The 23,027-nt window shown below is 42.0% G+C and overlaps 1 protein-coding gene across 2 annotated transcripts in view; it reads right to left on the bottom strand.

Annotated features, from left to right (window-relative positions):
- PSD3 (pleckstrin and Sec7 domain containing 3) overlaps positions 1–23,027 on the bottom strand; it is a 98,019-nt gene that overhangs the window by 9,822 nt on the left and 65,170 nt on the right. The window contains exons 9-14 of one of the 2 annotated variants that reach the window (XM_031059069.1): positions 21,088–21,131; positions 13,091–13,284; positions 10,625–10,695; positions 4,571–4,728; positions 3,639–3,783; positions 352–495 (exon numbers count right to left, since the gene is read on the bottom strand). In XM_031059069.1, coding sequence (XP_030914929.1) covers positions 352–495; positions 3,639–3,783; positions 4,571–4,728; positions 10,625–10,695; positions 13,091–13,284; positions 21,088–21,131 — 756 coding nt within the window. The remainder of the gene's footprint in view (positions 1–351; positions 496–3,638; positions 3,784–4,570; positions 4,729–10,624; positions 10,696–13,090; positions 13,285–21,087; positions 21,132–23,027) is intronic. The other variant, XM_031059070.1, reaches the window with a different exon arrangement.

The raw sequence follows: 23,027 nt of genomic DNA, 5'->3' as shown, positions 1-23,027 counted from the left end.
CATTCCTGCAGAATGCAGTCATTCTTTAGAGACTGAGGTTCCAATACACTAGGCAGCAAAGTTTTACAACACGAGACACTTTGTGCATGAAGATCTTACAATCTCTTCAAACAGGTACATGAGGAAGGACAGGAGTCTTGTTTCTATCCTCCATGTTACAGGCTGGGAGCTAAATTAACTAAGGACATGCTTACCAGAAAAAGAGCCACATACCAGCATCTGCAATTGCTGTGACTTTTCTGCCTAGTAAGAACCCACTTTCTAGGGAAGTAAAGTGAAAAATGGACTGTATCCCAAATATAAGACCATCCACACCTAAGAAGTAAAAGTAGTAATGTTTCCCATATATACCTCAAACTCCAGATAGTGGTCCTTCAGTTTGTAATCATCTACTTCCTTGCCTTTGAGCTTCTTGTCAGGAGGATAGGAGCGATGTTCAGCAAGCTCAGTGGAGATCTGCTTCAGCTTAGCTTCATGGGACTTCAGCTGTTCATCCTTCAGAAACATATTAGGCACTTAGGTGACAGAATCCAAAATATCCAATAAGCAAAGAAAAATAGAGAGGTTCCTGTACAATAATATCTCATAGTTTCTTTTTCTTAGATTGATAAGGTCTGTCATCCCAAAGCGCTGCCACCAACAGCTCTCTCAAAGGCACTCAAAGTGGCCAAGTTTGCAGAAAAACTCAGCAGCTAGCAGATGCCACTGGGAAGGAGAGCAAACCTGTCATCCATTGCCTTGCTGTGAGCAACGGAAGCAGCTTACTGCTGAGCAAATCTGACAACATGACACTTTTCTTCTAACATATTTTTTTGTAAATTAATTAAGACTGTTGTGTATGCAGACAAACCAAGGGCAAAATGAGACAGGTGAAGACTCTCCCTCAGGTTATTGATTGCTAAAGGAGTTCCTTCCAGGACAGAAAAGACACAGAGTCAGGGCCCCTCCTTCCATTTCTGCACTGCCGAAAGCTCTCTGGTGTGTGGTTTCTATTTGTTTAGAACAATACAATGCATTCAGAAGAGGAAGGGCTGTCCAGTCCCCAAAAAGTATCTCATTTTGCTAAGCTGCTACAGCTTTTTATCCCACTGTGCAGTTGGAGAAAGTGAGGAGCTGCTACTCCCACTTTCTAGGCAATTTCCTTTATCATAAACCCAGGCCCACTCACTTCCTCCAGTCCATCTGTCAGCTAACCTTCCCTCATCTCAGAAGGTTTTCATCTCCTGCAGGATGGCCTTCTGTCCATTTCTAGGCTTGGATCTGAAATTATGTTTGAATTAGGTAAGTCCAAAATAGACACATGATCATGCAGATATTGGTGAATTAGCCAAGAGGGAGTACGCAGGTCAGCTCCTGTGTAGACACCTCATCTCAGGAGGGAACAGCTGCCAGTATTGTCCCTCTGTGATATGGTTCTGAGCACAGCCCACAGCTCAGATGAAGCCCACAGCTTCAAATCTAGCTCAGATATGCCTGCACTGCACTGAGTCACACTGGGGACTGAGCCTCTTGGCTCGCTGAGCTGGAGCTGTAGAAAACAGCAGAAAGGGGAAAACTTCTATAGATGATGATAGCTAAGGCCCAGCTAACCTTGTGTTTCAATTCTTTTGGAGGAGAACTGAAGAGAGAAACATGTGGGATAATTTGCCTCTGCCTTAACACAGTAGGGCTGAAACCACTTGCTTCTGATTGTCAAAAAATTCTTGTTGCTGTTAGTTACTACCCTAAATGTGCATGCTCCCTCATTAGTGCCCAATCACTCTTTACGTTGTGCTGATTCCCTGGTCCCAGGGACATCCTGTGGTAGTGAGTTCTACAGCCTGATGACAGGAGGTCTTTGAGCAGCTATTAATACAGCACTTGTCATTTCCAGGGCATCATCTCTGGAGCTTTTGTGTGTGCTGTGCATTCTCAGAAAAAAAGAAAAAACCTAACACTCTAGTAGGTCTTTTCTAGACTGGTTGTTCCTTTATATATAGCTTTGTCACATACCTCCTTGGTTGGACTAACCAAGATCATACTCTGTTCTGCTTTTGAAAGAAAATTTGGTACATTGATCTTTCACAACCTGTCATCATGCCCAGCCTCTCTTCCTTACCCATGCTAAGTCCTCACTGCACCTCGACTTCTGGCTGACCAGGAACAGATCCTTTGAAGAAGTAGTGTCCATCATGACTCATTCCATAAAATCCTAAACACCAACTACAGGCATTTGACAATTTGTATTTTTTTTTTTTCATGAAAAACAGCCTGCTGGCAGCTTTTCCACACTGACAGATGAAAGCAGACATGTTTCTGCTTGCCTTTGAATTTATCTATTTTGAACACTTAACATTCTTCTCCTTATCTAAAACAGCTTATCTTATTCCACTTTATACGTCTCTCCTTCTTAAGGATACAAACCACAGGGCTATGATCTATCTTTTCCCTTTCCAGATTAAATGGAAACAATGAGACTAGGAAATAACATGCTAAATGGAACAATCGTACAGAACAACAATAAGTAAAAAAGGCTTCCCTTGGTAACTGGGGGTAAATTATGGAAGCACCATACTGTTTTTTTAAAAAGGTATGCATGAGCAAAACTAAAACCAAAAGGATGAGACCAGTTAGTATCATTTTTTTACATAACATGATTTAAACTTTAACCCAGAACAAAAAACAGTAAGTCAGTCACCATACTGTAAGAAGAAAGGCTGCTGTCATGGAGAGAGAAAAAGCACGGGCAACCTAAAAAACCCCATACCCTTACAGAAACACAGGTTTTGAGACAGTGGTTTCTAAGGATAGTTGCTAAGCTATGAAGACAGTAAAAAAAAACCCCAACAAATGCATTTAAGAAGCAATCCAGCATGGACAGATCACTTTAAAAGCTACAGGGAGATGCCATGAAGTATAACCTCTGTCACTCTGTCAATCTAATCAACACAATCAGTATCATGTTCTTGCCAATGCGGGAGGAATTCCAGGCAGGCATTACATCTCCCAAAATACAAAAAGCTATGGGCACAAGCACCTCACACAGGCAGTCTGAGACAAGCAGAAATACGTGTATTTGTGCAAGAAGCAGTAGAGCTGTGAAACTCCTTGCCACAGGATGCCAAAAGCTTGTGTGATCACAAGGGAGACTGAAGAGATTCATTTAAGACACAGTTTATAAATATATATTATATAGGAAATCCCTGAGCTGATAAATGGAGTCTGGAAAATCTAGTGGGAGAAATATAATTGATGCTTGTCTGATGCATCAGCTTTCACCTTTTATCAATTCAAAAAGCCAAAGACCAGGAGTATGTCCACTTCTTCTGACATGAGTGGCTTTCATAAACACTCAAACACAAAATAACCTCATCCATTAGTATCTGAAATGTACTCTGCAGGGCCATAAGCACAAGAAGAAAATTCTTTATCTGGTACTATTTTCTTCAAAAACATAAATCAATTGTATTTGAGTCTGTTCCTTTTCTCCCCCCACTTCAAATCTTGCATGAGGAAGTAAGCAGAGATTTACTATGCAAGCCTTCTCCTCCTAGGACTGCTAGCGGCAACAGCTATATAAGTGTGACAAGGACTACCATCCAGTGTCTGGACAGAAGGAGAAATCATTATCACCTACCCTCCATATAAAAATGTCTCACCTGAGATAGCTTTGTTGTGGTGGCTGGCAGGAGTGGGCGACTGAACTTCTTCTGAGAACCAATCGCCGCTGGAAATGGTGGTGCAGAGAAGACAGCAGCCACACAGTTAATCTTGTTGATCCAGGTCTGCATTTCTTCTTGGCTCCTGAGGAAGCAACACGTATTAAGCACTTGCTGACTCAGCCTTGTCTACCTCTTTCCATCCCTTCTATGGTATTTTAAAAGTCAGAATAGCCAAAACTGGACAAGTCTTAAGAGTCTGCTCTGTCTTCCTGCCTGTGTCTGCAAGCAGCTAGTGCTAAGTAACTCAGTCACAGGCTGGTTTGTGCTTAGGTCCACACCTCACCCTAAACTAATGCCCTGATTCAGACGTATGTCCTAAGGTCTCGGTTGTGCTGGTAACCACAGATCTCTAGGAGGTTTAATATGGATCTCAGTACAAAAGGGCTCAGAAGCAAAAGGCAGGTCATCTGTTATGTCTGGATATCACAGCATGAAAAACTTTATCAAATCATCCTTGTATTAACTAGTAACTTTGTTTCTAACAACAGCATATCTTCTAGAAAGACATCTGGCTAGGACTTGATGACATCAGGAGACAGACAATCCAAGACTGCCTTTGGTCATTTGCTTCAATGATTAATCACCCTGACTGTTATCTTGCTTCCAAATTGAATTTCCTGGAGCTTCAGCTTCTAGCTCCTGCATCTTGTTATGCCTCTCTCAGCTAGATTAAAAAGCCTCTTAAAACCTGATGTTTCTTTCTCATGCACTATTTGTGCACTCTAATCACATCAACACTTAATCTTATTTCTGATCAAATAAACAGATTGAACCTCTTAAGCCTCTGTTTTAACCTGTCCAGGCAAGAATTTATTCCTCCTTCAGCACTGCTTTCTTTCCTCAATGAGTAGCACAAGGAGAGCACTTACTGGGCTTGGAAAAGCAGGACTCTCCAATCTGCTGTTTTAAGCTTGAGGACATTGGGTTTCTTCTCATAGTCTGTTGCCTTGGATGCCAGTGCATGGTGCACACTAACCGCATTCTTCAGATCTTCCTCCGACAAAGCCTTTTCTGGCTTATATTCATCCTGCAGGAGATAGCAGGGGGAAAATTTATGGCATTTAATTTCTGCATGTACTAATCCTTCTTCCTAGGGAAAAAACCTTATTCCAGAGTTCAGAAATAGTAATAGAGTATATGAACTAAGTGCAACCTGACTTGTGATTTCCACTACCTTTAACATGCTTTCCTTTCTCTCTCTCTCTCTCTCTTTCTTCCTTTCTTTCTTTCTTTCTTTCTCTGTTTTGATGTCTTTCCAAAGGAGAGAAGTAGTTCTACTATCTGCTTGACAGGAAGAGATGTAAGCAGGAAGTATTTGACTATGACAACAGCTCTGGATTATTTGTCTTAATTTCAACAATCCTTCATAATCAGCTCCCCAACTCCACTACTCAGCTACTTAAGTTATCAGCCTCTTCCGTCTGCTTTTAATTTTTCTCAACCAATTACCTTTGTAGGTGCTCCTAGGCAAGCCCTCACACACTACAGAAGCCTCCTTACCAAGTCCACAAAGAAAATTACAGCAAACTCCCTTACCTCTCTCTGATGAGGGTCTACAAATGGCAAGCACAGCTCTATCTGGGTTTCTGACACAGTAACAGTACCATTCCTAACACCAGATGACAAAAACAGGGACTCTTGTTTTGCAAGCATCAGCCTGGAAGTAGTCTTTGATCTTCTGAGTGACGGAAGCTGGACAAGGGCATAATGCAGCTACAGGTTCCATCCAAAGCCCACATCACTACAAATGGGTTGGGAAAGCCAGGAGCTTTTTGAAAGAAAAGTGATTTTCCAGCAAGGCTGCATCACTTTTTTTCTGAAGGGCAGGCCAAAGCAGTCTGTAATTGACTCCCTCAGTGTATCACAGAAATCAGTCTCACCTGGAATATGCACCAAGTGCGACAGCTGCAAAGCAGTGAAATAACTCCCTGCAGGCATAGTAACTATTGATCCTGCACTTGAATACAATTTATGAGATGAGGTTTAGCAGGAAACACAGCGCAGGATGCAGAGTATGTGCACGGATAGCACTAGCTTTAACTGCCAGGGAGACACTCGCCTGAGAGAAGAGCTGGTTAATGTGCGTGAATTCATTTACAGAACTTCTCTGGCAACGCACCAAACAGGACTGCAGCCAGAGGAATCTATGCCACTGCCAAAGGTATCTGAGCTTTCAGCCAGGCTGGGCTGGGGATCTCCAGGTTGAATTTCAGCGGATAGGAAGTCACCAGCTGTGGTGACCACCTCTTGGAAGGTGGGAGAAAACATCTTGCTCCTCTGTTATGTCTCATCCTTTCTGATGGAGGTCTGCTGGTGCAAGCCTACAACTTCCCACACTGCTGCTCAGACACTTAACCTGAGAAGAGGCAGCTATCCAGTGGTCCTGCCACACCACCACCTCTGTCTGGAGCTAGGCAAGGGCATCACCATAATTCTGGCAGGCCCAGCAGAAAGGCAGAGCATTACTGCACAGGTGACCAAAGGGCAGCTGCCAGCCTAAACATCTGTGATATAAGGGGTTTACAAGGACTGGCAGTGAGCAAAGCCAAATGTCCTTCCTCTCTCTTAATGTGAGACTCAGCAAGATTTGAAGGCATCTGTCAGTCTTGAAAGATTTTGCCTATGCCCACTTAGGGCATTTCTTCAAACCTTTTTCAAGAAAGTCTGGCATACCCTGTCTTGAAGATGGAGGAGGCAAGGCCTCAGGTCAAGCCCTTTCCTGTAAGGGCTCACAAGCTGATTTATTTGGTGGTAGTTTTGGGGGAAATGACTGGCTCCATTGTCCAGGAAGACTGGGAAAACCTCAGAGCCAGGAAATGAACTTAGACAGGACTCAGACATACGATATTCTATTTTACCTTGTATTACTGCCTAGAGACACTGTCAGCTATCACTTAGCTTGTTGCCTTCTAGCTTCCCTTGTGAGCTGCATCCAATGTCTACAACTTGCTCCGGTGACTAAATCCGTTTCAGAAGAAGTCCACATTCGGGCAGCCCCAGAAGCAGCCCTGGCTGATAAACTCGCCTTTCCAACAGAAAGTATTCATGGTAATCCTTGCTAATCCCACCAGATCAGTTGGCTGCAATCTACCTTGACAGCTGGGGCTCTGCCAGCTTCTCCAAAGGCACTGATCAGCATACCGGAAATGTCTCCACATAGTTTGCCAGCCTCAGAGAAAGCTGTAAGGACATGAATGTGCTGCCAAAATTCCTTCTTCAAGGCCTTCAACTCTTTTTGACTGGTAGGGAATGCTAGGGGAGTAGGAACATCCATTTTTGCCTAAGCTGTCAAGGACAGCATGTGCTATGATGTGCTGGTGTCAGCGTTCGGGTTGAGCTGAAATGGAAGGCAGATCTCTAAAGTTAGACCTAGACAGTGGCAAGAAATATATATGGAGCCAGAAAGAAACTGTGATCTGTCTGTCAGCTGAAGGCTGATGTGAGTGCTGTGTACAATGCAATGGCATGCTGAATTCATCTTTCTCAAACTCCTGGAGAATGACTCTCCCACATCTTGATGACCCAGAGTCAGCATATTTATAAATACATTTTTGGTAAACCAGAGAATGACATTTGTCTTTTCTTATCAGTCACTGTACCATGGACAGATATCTCCATGAAGCTGCAAGACTCTCTTTCAGAAAGTCTCACCACCAAACACTTTACCTGAGTCTGGCCTTTCTCTGTTTTTTTTTTTAAATTTTAACAGAGGAAATTTGAGAAAATTTATATAAAAAGACCCGAAGCCTGCAAAATTATAAAGTGCCACATCAAAGAGCAAAGATGTTGCAAACCTTACAGAAGAGTCCAAATAAAACACAAAGGTTCGTGTCATGCACTGTTTGCCCAGAAGCAATTTCTAGCAAGGAAGCGAGGTCAGTCTTATGTTCTCTCCTTATAAGCTTCTCTTGTGTATGCACATCACATCCCATGTCAGTCTAGTGAACAGACATGCTGTCAAGCTGCTACTTTGCAATTTCCTCTTGCTATGAACAGAGGGCAGGAAAGTAACCTTGGCCTGAGGATGCCCAGAGACACAGCAAATGTCCCAAACATGTCAAACTTCTTATTTTATATAATAATGCACAGGCATGTTTAGTTGGCTAATTGTGAACATTTCCACTGAGCTCCTCCAGTGCTCTCTGTGCTCACTAATTCAGAAACCGCTTCTCCTAAATCACTTATTTAAGAACAAAACAATATGCACCACAGGAATTAGCACTGGTATAATTCCAATGGGAAAAAAAAAGGTGGGCAGGGAGACAAGGCTGTCCAGAAGAATCCACAGTAAATCTCAAGTGACCACCATTTACAAAACACTCTCATACATTTGTCTTTGACTGCAAAACAAGAAGAACAGCAGTGCAAACAGAGAGATGGCAGAATTGGGATCACACTGCCCACTGGGGGACTCACAGCTGTTATGAAAAGGTAATATTTATATTACAATAGTGTCTTGAGAGAACAGCTGAGTTACAGATGAACACAGAAAGCAATACTGCAGAGGTTTGTACATGTGTTTGTGTGTACACAGCACCTGTACAGTGAGATTTCTCTCTATCCTGCTTGAATAGTGCAATGAAACCACCATCACAGATGTCATCTCCACAGGTATATGGGGAATGAGAGAAAGACGATGTGCTTGTGAATGCACCCTGCCCTACTGCACCATGTCAGCTTCACCTTCTCTATAATCAGGAGAGAACTGAGGTGAACTGAGACAAGACAATCCTTTGACCCAGACTATTGCCAGGACTATTTCCAGAACTATGCACTTCTGCAAAGAAATCAAACTTTTCTAAAATACTTCACTACTCCCTAAAATTACAATAATTTCAGTCCCTACAGAAGGAAACAGCAGCTCAGCAACCCTTACTAGAACTACTTGGCCTAGCTGTGTATTTGTTAACTCTGGCACCTTCACTTTCTATGATACTACATCTCTAACAGAGTAAAGTTTATTTGAGTGCTGAAGAAAAGCCCTGGTGCACCCTCTGAAGCTGAAATCACAGGCTTTTTCACAGCTGCAGCATGTGGCTGAGCAGGGGCCAGAGGCACTGTGGGGAGGCTCACAGCTGCCCCATCACTCTTGGAATGAGTTACCTCCCATCACACCCTTCTGTCAACCTTTCACAGCACAAAAGCAAAAGCCTTGCTTGGCAGTGTGCTACCGTAAGATGCCTTGAATGCAACGGATGGTTCCCATGCAAATAGGAGAATGCAGCTCTGCAGAGTACTGCCCAGTAACTACTGAATTCAAGTGCTCTGAGAAGTGCAAAATACACAACTAACAAACAAATAAGAACAAGAATTCCAACAATGCATTTCATTCTGCAAAGATGCAGTCATATGTGAAATTATTCCCTCCTCCTGAAAACATGGAGGTTAACAGGGGGAAGGGCAGCATTCTGTAGAAAATGTGCATGCTACATCAGCGTCTCTACATTTCATTAAACAGAAAGCATTTTAAACTAATATGCCAGCAATAGTCATAAAAATATTTCATTAAGGTGCTAAAATAGACAGTATACTCAGTTCTTTCCCTTGAATATCAAATAAGGAATTAAATACTGTATTTCAAAAAAGAAGTATTCTTATTTCTCAGAGAACCATGCAGTTTTTTCAGGTGAACATTAAAGATTATTTATTTCAGGAACTGAAGTAGATGAATCCACTTTGGTCAGAAAAGGGCAAGTACAAGCCTGCCAGGAAGGCATTTTAGTAATACCTGAATGTGTTCCCAGCAAAAGGACCTGGGATTCAGTGGACTTGGTTTTAGTCTCTTGCACTGGCTCTGAGCATATCACACCCAACTTACAGTCCAAATCTTCTATCCTGACTGCAGATTGTTTTGTCTGTTTCAGGATTTCTGCCCCCTCAAAAAGGTACTGCACTCCAAGCATTCACCTTGTAAACCTCATGCTATAAAAATCTGATTCAAATCACTCTTTCTTCTCAAGAGACTATTCAGGTTGGCTCCAGTGAAACCAACAACTTCAGAAAGCCACAGCAAGGGAGGAGGAAACAGCAGTATGTACTTGCACTCCTGATAGTTACAAAACTATCACTTTTGAGTGAAAATGTAAAACAGCTTTCAAAGAAGCATACTCCTGCAATATAGGGCAGTCTGGACAAGCAGTATCTATTCCATGAATATTTCAACTAAATTGGAGGGCAAAAAGCCTTAACAACCCACTTAGCTGCTGCCATTTATTTGATTTTGACAGTTCTCACTCATATATTGCATTTTATGTTCTAACAGTATAGCTAAAAATGTACTATAATATATTTAAGCTTGCAACAAAAGGTTTGAAGGGTTTCATCTGACTTTTTTTTTAGACACCTTGCTGTCAGGAAGCACATTTTGTTAGAAACCAGTCCTTTCTTGCTTTGTGGAAAAAAAATATCCTTTTATCCTTCAATTTTGCAAAGGAACAGAAGCTGCAGATTCCTACCAAAGCCAAGCTGTTGTTCAATTGTTTTGCAGCTGGTCTTGCAGGCACTGCAGAAAAGCGTACTATGAAAAGGTGGGAAAGGAGGACAACCTTACAGAAGGGGAAGTCATATGTATGAAATCCAAAGTTAAAAGCAGCCTAGAAGAACACATGCACGACACAGAGAGATGACACTGTCTTTGCTGGCTGTTTTATTCAGACGTGTGAGGCAGCAGTGGCATACACTGGAACTTACAGGGTGCACATGTGAATGCGGGCAGTGGAACTGAACTTAAAACTGTGAAAAGGGAGAGGGTGTCAATGACAGGATTCATGCCTGAATGTGTGTGATAATAGGTGGGGGTAGGGAGATCAGCCATACTATGCATCCGAGGAAAAGGAGCCTGGAGGTACACTGAGAGAGTGGAGAGTATGCGTGCTGCTTTATCCCTCTTTAATTATATTTCAAAAGACAGTGATTTCCCCTACCTTCTGCAAGTACAGGACCGTTCCCTTCAGCACAGCATAAAAGGTTTTCCAGCCTCGTTTTCCCCGGGGAGCTAGAAAGAAAACAAATGAAAACCCATTTAAATAGATCCATTTTTACACTTTGTACATGCTACAGGAGAGCTACATTAGTCCTGTGTTAACCCTCCTTCGAACTATCTTTTTCAAAGGACAATGCAACTTAGCACAGCGCCTGCATGTACCTGCTGTGAGAGAAAGCAATACAACAACCCTAATTATAGCCCTGAATTGGATCAGAAAGGAACAGCAGCAATGCAGAAAGCAAGACACAGAGAGCCACAGAGATCCAGTCTTTGTGCTCTTGAAGACAGGCAGACATTGCCCCTACAAAACTACATCTGAACTTTGCACTATAGCAGTTTTCAGAAAGAAGCAGTCTTTCTACATGCCACAGCAGGCTGGCAGGAATTGCTCAGAAACAGTGGGATACTACATAGAAAGCAGTGTCTCCCCAGAGCATCATTCCCTTTTACTGCTGCTGTACACCCAAGTTGGCATTGAGAAAGGAGAAAGATGCCAAGCAAAATCATATGTAAAATACCCAACCCCACAAGAAAGCCGAAGTCAGTTAGAGGTTGAAGAACATAACAGAGAAAACATATCTAGCCCATAAATTCCTAGAGACAAGCAGTGGTGGGGCAGAGGGAAGGAAATTCAGCACAAAGGCTGAAAGATCCAGTCTGAAATTCAGGTGCAACAGAGGGAGAGAATTAGGCATGGCTGTATAGTCACAGCACCAGAGACCAGAAGCCATATCTAAGCTCACTCCCCACTAAGCACACACCGCTGACTGGTATCCATATAGTGTATCACTGACACTATAACAAAATTAATACACACACAACTAAAGAATGACTCTCAGAAAGGCATCCCATTCTGATCTGAAAACAGAAAGTAAAGATGAAGAGGTTACAAGTCCCTTGTCCCAGAACATAATCATTCTCATCTTGCAAAACAGGCCCTACTTCTAAGTGGCATTTGTTCAGTTCAGTTTCCAGTCACTGCACCCTGTTACATTCTTTTCCTCTAAGTGCTAAGCGCTTTAGCCCTCAGAACTAGGTTCCTGAGAAAATACAGATGAGCATTCTAGCACATCACTTCATTAGAAATCCCATACAAGCAAATCCCTGCCCTCCAAGGACTCCATTAGAAAATGAAATATGAAAAGGTCTAGCAAACAAACAAACAAAAAAAGTTTTATTAGCACCTGGAAAGCCAGAATGCAACTTTTTTGAGAAAGACAGACCTTTAAATTGTACAGGAACTTCTCAAAACATGGTCCTAATTACATTACTCATAAGAGAGTTATGTCCAGAATGCCAATGTGCTAAATAACAAGCAATTCTGGTATTTATAATTAAATAAATAATTTAATAAAGGCAACTAGATACAATTACTTATTAAGGCTGACTAAGAAGATGTTTAATAAAGACAAGACTATTTAGAGTCACCACAAAGAATTAGGTCAGCTTGATTTTGACACCTCTGTCTGAATCCAGTTGTCCCGCTGTTAGCTTCCATCTTGAAAATATGACCTCTAATTGTACCTTCTAAAATAGATTAGCAAAACATGTGAACACCAAAGAGCTTAGCCTAGGAGAAACTGGTTGTTACTGGAAACCCATCATGAAGCCAGACTTTCTCTTTGGGATTTAGCCCACCAATGTGAATCATGAATAGGCAATCATCAACAGTTACTAGGGAAAACACAGATGCTCTGACTAACCTCAGCTTTTTCCAAGATCTATAGACAAGAAATGAAGATATCCAAACAACAAAACACACACAGGTGCTATCAGAGGCCCTTGATAATTAGTACATCACAAACAGAAGTAGGACAAGAAGGGAAGAAGATAATTAAAGTAAGTAAGAGACACAGCGGGATTAGTACAAGAAAGGGGCAGGGAGGAACTGCTTAGTAAAAAGCTGGCTGGTGCCAAAAGCTGTCGCCCTTCATTGGATATGCAACCCAAGGCTGGGAAAGTATGGAAGGGAACACTACCTTCTAAACAGAGGTAAAGAACAACCTTTCTTTAAAGACAGACCCAGAGAGGAGGGGAGATCTGGAACAATCTGGTGTCATATAAGGAAAAGGAGAATTCTCAAATTACTGCAGAACAGCTACTGTAACTCACTTGAAATTATTTTCTATCTGTAAACCACTATTTTCTTTTAGCCCAAAAATTCACAAGGCTTTGCTGTATCACATTACTTCTTATGCACTAGAGCTGCTGCAAATGGCACTGAGCATTGTAAATTCTGGCCTAACAGTGCGAGTGTGATAATCCAGTTGTTGTGTTGCCTGTTAGTGCTATTTCCCCTAATGAAGCAGCACTATTCGCCTTGAGAAGTACATGGGCTCATTGGCAAGTGGCATTGTGAAGACATAACAAGAAAATAACACATTAGGATTGAAAAATTACTCACTTTTCTTTCCATCCATATCTGCATGGATTTTCCGAGCCAGAAATCCAGTTTTATACACGGCAGCATTGGGGTCATGAGGGATGTCCAAGAATGGGTTATTTGCATTGCCAATTCGACTGACAGCCTTTGTCTGGTTCCCATTATCCTTTTCATCTGTACCATCGGAGTGAGATTTTTTTTTCTCTTCTTCATCCCTTAAAAAGCAGTGAAAATCATGCATGAAGGATGGACTGATCAGCAAAGTTTCCTTTCAGCAATTTTTGAACACTCCTTGTCAAAATATACCTCTCTCTTTTATAGGGGGCCATACTTAGGGAGAAACCTAGAAATATATCAAAATATAGACATATTATGGCAAAGCTTCAGTTCACCTACTTCACCAGCACACAGATTTTCAAAAAGCCCAAGTTTCCATTATTGTCTCAGAAGATTAGACTTCAAGAGTGTTCTGTGTCCTCCAAATTTGCCTATTTTTAATTCCATGTACTTGAGCACTAAAATGGGAAATATTTGCCTGCTGGGTTCAGCTGAAAAATCCCCAGTTTCTTCATGAGCTCACATGTAGATGAAAAGAATTAGAATACTACAGATCACTGTGGCTTACCCCTTAACTTAGCATATGAAACACAGACTCTACCTATTTTTCTTTATTTTCCTCTGCAGAATAGTATAAAATTAGTAATTTAAAAATAAAAACCACACTAGGTGAATTATGTCATCTTTACTTTGGAAACAAAATGCTGCTGAAAACGTTACTTATCAGGGCAATGTATTCCATAGAGCTCTTGGGGACAACAATGCAAGTCACAAGCATTGCCTGACTAATAAATACCTTTTTGCTTGTCACAGGCAAAGGGTAAAAAGGACTAGGCAACCTAGAAGTAAAAGGTGTCCATCACAACAGTAGGACAACAGTTTTCAGAGAACAGGCCAGATTACAGAGTAGCCCTTCATCCTTTGAAATCCGCATACATTCCCCTCCAGGTGACTAGGAAAGGTGTGTCAGGGAGTACGGTATGTCAGGCTGTCATTGGAAAGTCATGGTAGCAACACCTGCTGAGACCAGCATCTGATTTAAAAAAAAAATAATTTGAGCATAACAATGGCTAATATTGCTAACCAGTTGGGGGTGGACCTCAACTTGATGCATCTCACTGGACCCAGATGACTGGCAGAGAGAGCAAGCTCAAGTAGATCTTTCAAACACATCTATATGTTCAAAAGCATGTACTATGTGACAATTAGCAAAGCACATATCAATCCAGAAGCTCCTTTAGCAATACACTGGTACCAGGGCTGCTTGTGGGAACCATTCAAAAAAACGTCTTCCAAGAACTGCAGGCTACAGCAACAAATTTGTCTTATCCTCAGCTCTGCTGCGAAGGAGGCTTATTATTACCCTCCACAACTGCCTGAAAGGAGGCTGTAGCCAAGTGGGGGTTGGCCTTTCCTTCCAGGCAACCAGTGAATGATGAGAGGACATAGCCTCAAGCTGTGCCTGGGGAGGTTCAGGTTGAACATCAGGAGAAATTTCATCACCGAAAGGTGGTTAAGCATTGGAACAAACTTCCCAAGGAGAGGTGGAGTCACCATTCCTGCAAGCGTTCAAGAAACAAATTGATGTGGCACTTGGTGCCATGGCCTAGTTGAAAGGGTGATGTTTAGTCAAAGATTCCATTTAATGATCTTGGAAGTCTTTTCCAAACTAGATGATGCCAATCAAAATTATTCTATGATTCTATGAAATGGTCTTTGGGGGAATAACTTAGTCTAAGGAGGAAAAAGGCTAAGAGACTGGTTTGACAACAAGGAAAACAAATCCAGAAACATGGGGGCTGTATTAGTGAACTCTTGTCGTAGCAGGGAATGTTCCCAAGCATTTGACTTTGGTCACCTAATATAAATTATAGAAATATAGTCACGAGGTGCACCATACCTTCATGATGTTGTCTTGCAAGGTCTCCTAATTAAGAGGAACAAAACTTTTACTTCAAGACCTGATTCCTGCAAGGAAGAGCAGTCCTTGCATCTTTAGCCTACTGATGTGTGCTTTTCCACTCCAGCACAGAAAGTTCTACAAAATTTTTTATTAGTCAAAGCAAGTATGCTTTAGTTGAAGCCCTCTCCCAATTGAAAAGGTACAGGCATTTCTGACAATTTTGCTTGTCCCCACTCTACATGGGTTTACTTGCTAGTTGCTGGTAAGTCGGAACCACTGTGTGTTATGTGTTTCTTAGATATATGTCCATTCCAGAAGCAAATTCTCTCAACATGAGTCTGAGGCACTTAATCCAGACTAAAATCTCTCAAAGGGTATAAGCACACAGGCTGATTTGTCACACAGAAGTGCCTTGTGAATTCTGGGATTTCAGCCAAGGACACAGCAGATTTCTCCTTGTCAGCAGAGACCAACTGCAGTTAAGGCTTAACACTTTCCTGGAATAAGCTATCTCCTCTGGAGTTATGGGAATGAATTACTGTATACTGATCAATTGTCTTGTGGGAAAATACTAGTGCCCTTAACCAAGCAGCCACAGTGGTGGGATGAGCAATCCTGTGGGGTATCCTGGACACCACTAAGAGCTGGGGGCAGTGCTCTTAAACTCAGCACTTCTAGGGTACCTGTTAAAACAGGAATTCCTCAAAAGACACGGTGGAAAGGACAAAATAGCATCTGCTGTCACAGCTGCTGGCAGCACTGAACAAACCTTTAACTGGTCTTTTGTTCTATCATGAAAATGGGACTTCTTTGAGACTCAGAAGCTTCAGGCATTTCTGCCAGCTGAGTGCTCTGACAAGATGCATGAGGGGAAGATACACAAATCAGTCTGCAAGAGGCAATGAAGGGAGACAAAGAGGCAGGAAGGACTCATTACAAGCAAAAAGTGGATGAAAACCAGGGGATCTGGGACTCATTTGCACAAATACTCCATGTTACTTCAGTGGTCAAACATAAGAAGAAAGCAAGATGATTCAGAGGAATGTCAAAGTAGCAAAAAAAGTTCAGGTATTAGCTTTCCCTCAGGTATCTTCCAAAGCTGGCTGAATAGATAGGTCCAAAATACTGTTTATCAGGGATTTAATGATCTGAGCTTACTTCTAACAAGCCTTTAGGGTACTTTTGTAAGAAAGAGCTGCAAAAAATTTAGGGAAGCCTTTGGATACATAAGCCTGAAAACTGATCTTTGTTTGAAACCCTAAACTGTGGGGACTGTGACTACCTGCCCATCCTCAGATGGCTCTCACAGATCATCCATGTGCTGCAACATCCCCAATGCGAAGGCCTCCAGTGACGTGGGTAAGAGTCAGTGGCAATCTCTGTGCAGGTATGTTCAGAGTCATGGACGTGGCATCACACAGGCATTAGCTCAGATCCTTTTGGAGGGCAGCACCACTGCCTCTCTTTTCCATTTCATACAGGAAGTAACACAATCCTTGTGCATTTAGGGGGAAAAACCCCACAATGGTTCCAAAACACCCTTCAGTAGGCAAAACATCATCATGAAGGTTCAATTAGGCTTGCAGAAGTCTAATGAGATTTTTCTGCCCTGATCAGCAGAGGAAAATCATTCCCTACTCGGGTCTGGAAGCAATTCCTCTGGTGACTCCTCCATGATGACTGAAAAGGGTCGATAGCTGCAAAACTTGTCTTAAGTCCCACTTTCCATTCATAGGAAATCGGACCCACAGTGTCTCTTCTCTGCAGGCTACTGGTGACAGGAAAAGATTACCATCTGTAGAGTTTCTCTAAGATTCTGCTTATGGCACATGACGTTTGCAAGGCTTCCCAAAACAAGAAGCTTCAGTTCACTTCTGTAAGCCTGTCTCTTTGGAAAAGGAGCTAAAGAGAGACCAGTAACCACCCTCTGGCTGCCCATGAGAACCAGCACACCAAACCCAGGATCTGCTTGTGCTATCAACTTGCAGTCACAGCATTGAAACAGCAATGTTTTCCTTCCCAAATACATGATAACTGACAACTAGAAAGAGTTTGCTCCTTATTCTTAAACACACGGATGTGAAAAAAAAAAAAAATCCAGATGTTGCCATTTTGGTGAAAAAAAGCATTTCCTGCCTCTCCCAAGAAGACCCTATACAAGAAAGTCCCATTTCTGTCTTCTGGGAGAAAAGCATCATTCAATTCTCTCAGTAGTAAAATTATTTCTTTACAATCTATGGTCGAATTTGAGGCTCTGCCTTGGAAAATTCTGAAATCACTGATCTGGAATCATGCAGTCAAGCCCTTCATTTTTAAAACTCTGCTTCATCTCTTCTGCATTTGTTCAAATAGCAACCTTATATGACACAGCAGAAAGTTGAGATCATCTATTTAAATATTGCAATTGAAAAAAAAATTCAGGTTTGTAACATGCATCCGTGAAACTAGCAGGATCTGTATTAGGAAATTGACTTGAGAGAAGTTTTGGCATCTTTCCCAGTGGGAGGAGGGAAGGAAGAGAACCAGGTTGAATACCATGTGACCCCCACTCTAAAACCAGTCAAGAAGTTGCAAACCGGAAGCATCCTAGAACTTGGGAGAAAAAAGTTAATTATAATAGGGAGAGATTTCTCAGTTTGACCTAGAAAAAGTTGAGCTTCAGCACAGATGTCTTTATAACTACCCTGATCTCAGCATCACAGTTTGATTTGACAGCATCTCTTTCCCACCATCACTAACTGAATGACCTGTTTTGTTTTGGCTGAAAGGAGATAATTTATCAGTGTAGTTCGGATAAACAAAAAAAGAATATACCATGTCCCTGTAAACTTCTCTGGTTAGAGAAGAATATCATTGGCTAGTTAAAAACCAAATGATTCTCCTGAAAACTACACCGCTCTGCTGAGAGAAGGCTTTTGGGATACAACTGACTCAAATACAGCCATTTGGCTTTAGCAATTTTGTAAGCAGTGCTTTGGGAGTTCATAAATTAATTCTAGATCACCTATTTTAAGATTATGCTTTTTTATTACTCCTATTACTTTCAACAGTAAACAGACACAGTATTGCAAACAAAGGAAAACAATAATGGCCACCATGACATTTCCATGCAGACATCAGGCAAATAAAACATATTTAGCTCTGGCACCTTTGTAATCAAATGGATTTTTCTTTTTCAGCTTAAAGCTGACGATGATCAGTGTGAAAGTCAAAGAATGAGAAACACCTAAAAACCTTGGGAGGATGTAGTATTGTAGACAACAAAGGGATGTTAGGAGGCCAGGCAATCTATCTCTTTGCATCTGTGGCTGGATCTTCCTAACCCATTCCAGACAGAACAACCAGCTCACAAAAACCTCCAATGAAAGCACTTCTGTACTTTATCCAGGCAAACCTATGTCTTGGTTTAAATTCATAAAAAACCTTTTTAAGGTTGATTTCAAATTTCCATTGTTTCAAATTTAAGGCCATCCACAACAGACACGAAGAATACTTCACACCTTTGGGACTAGCAGTGTGGAGCAGAAGTGGCTTTCAGGATCCCACATTCACCAGTTCAGTATAAATTCCAGGTCAGACCTCCTTAATTTACAGATAATTCACTTTTAACTTTGTGGAGAACTTGAACCAGGCACCACTGCAGAACAAGAACTGTAATGCAATTCTCTCTTCAGAGCTGTACTCATGCTTTCCTGTTCAAAAAGGATAAATGAACACTCCTACTGAAAGTCTCTGGAGAATATCTGCTCATTAAGGTGTCACTTCTCATGATTACAAAATTGAAGTCAATAGTAGCCCTTTCTTTGTGTGGGCTTTGGATCAGACTATAATTCTACTGGAAATGTACTCTTTAAGATGTGCAAACTCTTTAAAATGATAACACATCTAGATCACAACTAGTAAGATAAGGATTAGATAGCAGTCCTTCCCCATCTTATGTTTCACCATTATCCTTTCCTGCCTATGGACTTACTGATAGCCATTAATGCACTAAATAATGTACTTCCGGAGCAGCTCTTAAACCTTTGCTTAGCTGATGAGTGCCTTAGATCCTCAAAGGATTACTGGCTGGAGGAAAAGCATTCCTTCGGAATGCCAGCATTGCAGGAGAGCTTATACAGGGGTTTGGAGTCCTATCTTCACCTTTGCCTTACCTCCCTCTTCTTACCCTGCCAACTGCATCAGGGAAGCAAAAGAATAATCTTTGGAAGAGACATGATTTTCTTTGGTCCCACCAGAACAAAACTGACCATGCTTCCTTCCCATTCAGCTTTCTCTGCAGATCACAACAGCAGAGCAAGAGACATATGTGCCTCCTCCTTCAAACTCAGGCAGCCCCAGGGCTTCTTGGGGTTATTACTTTACACCAACCACACATCTCTATGAAAATGAAGAGAAACATCTTCACATTTCCTCTTCCAGCCAGTACTCTCAGCTCTAAAGGTACTGACTATGCCCAGAATGAGCTTTGTTTCTCATCATGGAAATTAATTGTAACATCAGTCCTAGCTATGTGTCAGTCTCAGACTGGAGCCAACAACTGGCACCTTTGAGCATTCTCCTGTAAAAAAGTAGCTTTACATCCACCCAAAGCCTTATTTAAGAAAGAGTCTGAATTATCACTTTTCCAGTCTGTTTGGAATTTTCCCCCAAACAAAGGACATGGACTAGACTATGTAAATGCCAAAGCAGTTACCACCTACACAACAGCAAGATCTCATAAATCACCTTGACTGAGGTTCACAGGAGCAGAGCCAGTCATGAGCCAGTTGCCACCTGGAGGCTGCCCAAGTGTATTAGACACGGTATAGTTTCTTGGCAAGAGCTGCAGGAAAATTCTGACATTGAGAAAGTCACATAATGGATTCTGCTGGTTCTAAAGTACCTGTGACAGCGTCTGGAAAACAGCTTTGGTGTGACATGTAAGATTCACACAGCGTGTTCCAGGTCCAAGACAGAGTCTGTGAAAATGTCTCCCACCATGACTTTTTATGTTCATCAGAGATGGCACTTCTTGCTGATTCCCATTAAAAGCACACCTTCTTTACTACTCTGACACCACCTAACACACTTCTGAACTGGGACAGCAATCCCACTTGAACCAGCTGCTCTTGTGAGGCTGCACACCCTAACAAGAAATTTGTTTGCAGATCATGAACTTAAAACAATGAAGATCAAAAAAGCCACCGGGCCTACAAGACCTATGGCACTTGCTAGAAAATCTAGCATAAGAAGTGCAGGAGCCTGCATTCCGGACATACCTTGTTCCCAAGAAAGTGAAGTTTCACATATGTAAATATGTGCAGGGAAATACCCTTGTATAGCTAAAATATATGTAAGACATCATTTTCCTATTTTATACCAAAATCCACTTTTCTGCAAGTGGCAAAATCAAAAGTAGACAGCTCTGCCCTTTCCTGTCATAATTAGACTACATAAAGCCTAAGCACAGAGAAATGTCATTTTATTCAGAAATCTGAAACTGAAGTTTTTTCTCGTCTGCAGCATTTACACAGTTAACAAGTGTTATCCTGTCAAAAGCAACTAAGGATTGGAGGGAGTGATATCAGACTTTGTCCATTTATCATCTTTCACATTAGGTTGTTGTCAAGTTATCCATACTTAATCAGGAGACAAACCAAGACAATAAACCAACAGCAGGAAACTCAATCCAAGAAGTGTGTTTCTATTCAGCAGCTCTGACACAATGAACAGAAAGATAAAGGGAGACGTCAACTTCTGTTTTATTTATGCAGCCATAGAACAACAGAGGATTTAATTTCTCTCTTTTCAGGCTGAAGTTTCCTACTAAATGAAATGTCCTCTTTCCTTACAAATGCAGTTGGCTCCTATCATTAACAATTCCCCTTGCTGGAGAAACAGATGAGGCTGTATATTGCCAGGTCATTCACTAACAAAAAAGCAAACTCATTACAGTACACTGGCTACCTTCTACAAGTTTTGGAGCCCACACAGATGGTGACGTAGGACATATAAACAGATTACTACGCAGGTACTACCATTAAACTTCTAATTTCTGCAATAGAAGCATACTTACACTGCCCATTCCAACTTTTCATTCTTGATTGAATTGTAGAGGGCCTGTAAAGGGAGAGAAATAAGATGGAATTATTGTCTGACCCCTCCTACACATACATTAATATGCCGAGTAAAGACATCCAGCTAATATCAGCAAGCAAGCAGTCTCTGATCAAGAAAGTCCTGTATCTGCTAATGCTAAGGTGAGAATCTTCAGCAGAAATTCCACCTAAGAAAAAAATACTGAATGTGTGTTTTAAGATTACAGTCATTTTCTCAAGCAATTTTTGGGGGTTTGTAGTTTGTGCCTTTTTAAGAACATAGAATCATGAAATAGCCATGGAAGGGACCTTAAAGACCATCTAGTTCCACCCAAAGCAACTCCTTCAATGGGCAGAAACACCTTTCACCAGGCCAGGTTGCTCAGAGCCCCATCCAACCTGTCCTTGAACACTTCCAGGGATGGCTATCTACAGCTTCTGTGGGCAACCTGTTCCAGTGCTCTTCACAGGAAAGAATTTCTTCCTTACATATAGTCTAAACCTATTCTCTTTCCTTATATGCACTTGTTTGAAACCATTGCCCCTTGTCCTTTCCTTATATGCACTTGTAAAAACAACTTGTAGGCCGCCTTCAGGGACTGGAAGGCCATAATTAGGTCAGCTTCGCACTTTCTCTTTTCCAGGCTGAAAAAACCCAGTTCTCTCAACCTGTCTCCATAGGAAATGTGGTCCGTCCACATAATCACTTTGGTGTCCCTATTCTAGACTCATTCCAACAGTTCCATGTCCTTCCTGTGCTGGCACCCCAGAGCTGGATGCAGGGTTCCAGGTGGGCTCTCACCAGAGCAGAGAAGAGCAGAGCAGAGGGGCAGAATCCCCTCCCTCCCCTGCTGCCCACACTGCTTTGGATGCAGCCCAGGACACGTTTGGCTTTCTGGGCTGGGAGTGCCCATGGCTGGGTCATATCCAGCCCCTCACCCACCAGCATACCCAAGTCCTTCTGCCCAGGGCTGCTCTCCATCTGCTTATCCCCAGCCTGTGCTGACACCAAGGGTTGCTCTGACCCAGGTGCAGCACCCCGAACTTGGTCTTGTTAAACCTCTTGAGATTCCCAGGCACCCACTTTTCTATCTTGTGCAGGTCGCTCTGGATGCCATCTCATCCTTCAGCTGGGTGTCACCAGCAGATTTCCTGAGGGTGCCTTCATCCATGTTATTAATGAAGACATTAAATAGTACTGATCCCTGTATGAACCCCTGAGGGACATCACTTGTCACTGATGTCTATCAGGACACTGTGCCATTGACCACTACTTTCTGGATATGACCATCCAACCACTTTCTCATCCATCTAACAGTCCATGCATAAAATTCATCTCTCTGCAATTAAGAGACAGGCATGTTGTGAGGAACTCTGTCTGAGGCTTTAAAGAAGTTCAGATAAATAACATTTGTAGCCCTTCCCTTGTCCACTAATATGGTCACTCCATCATTCAGGACCACTTGGTCAAGAAGGACTTGCCCTTGGTGAAGCTGTGCTGGCTGTCTTGAATCATCTCCCTGTTCTCCATGTGTCAGAGCACAGCTTCTAGGAGGATCTGCTCCATGATATTCCCAGGCACAGAGGTGAGGCTGAGAGGTCCCTGGTTGCCAGGGTTTTCCTTTCTACCCTTTTAAAAGATGGGTACAATGTTTTCCCTTTTCCAGTCACTGGGACTTCACCAATACAATGGTAAATTCTTGACTACAGTGACTTTACAAATATCACGGAGAGTGGCTTGACAACTACATCAGCCAATTCCCTCAGGACTCTGGGATACATCTCACTGGTTCTAATAGACTTTGGTACATTCTAGCTCTTTAGGTGGCAATAAACCTGAACTTTACTTCCAGCTAGCAAAAGCCACAAGACCTTGAAATTTGAGGTTCAGTCTAATTCCTGACACTCAATGAAACCT

This window comes from Geospiza fortis, unplaced genomic scaffold, assembly GCF_000277835.1.
Source record: "Geospiza fortis unplaced genomic scaffold, GeoFor_1.0 scaffold167, whole genome shotgun sequence".
Lineage (NCBI taxonomy): Eukaryota > Metazoa > Chordata > Aves > Passeriformes > Thraupidae > Geospiza > Geospiza fortis.
Note: the sequence above shows the minus strand (reverse complement) of the source record. Positions and strands in the feature narration are given on the sequence as shown.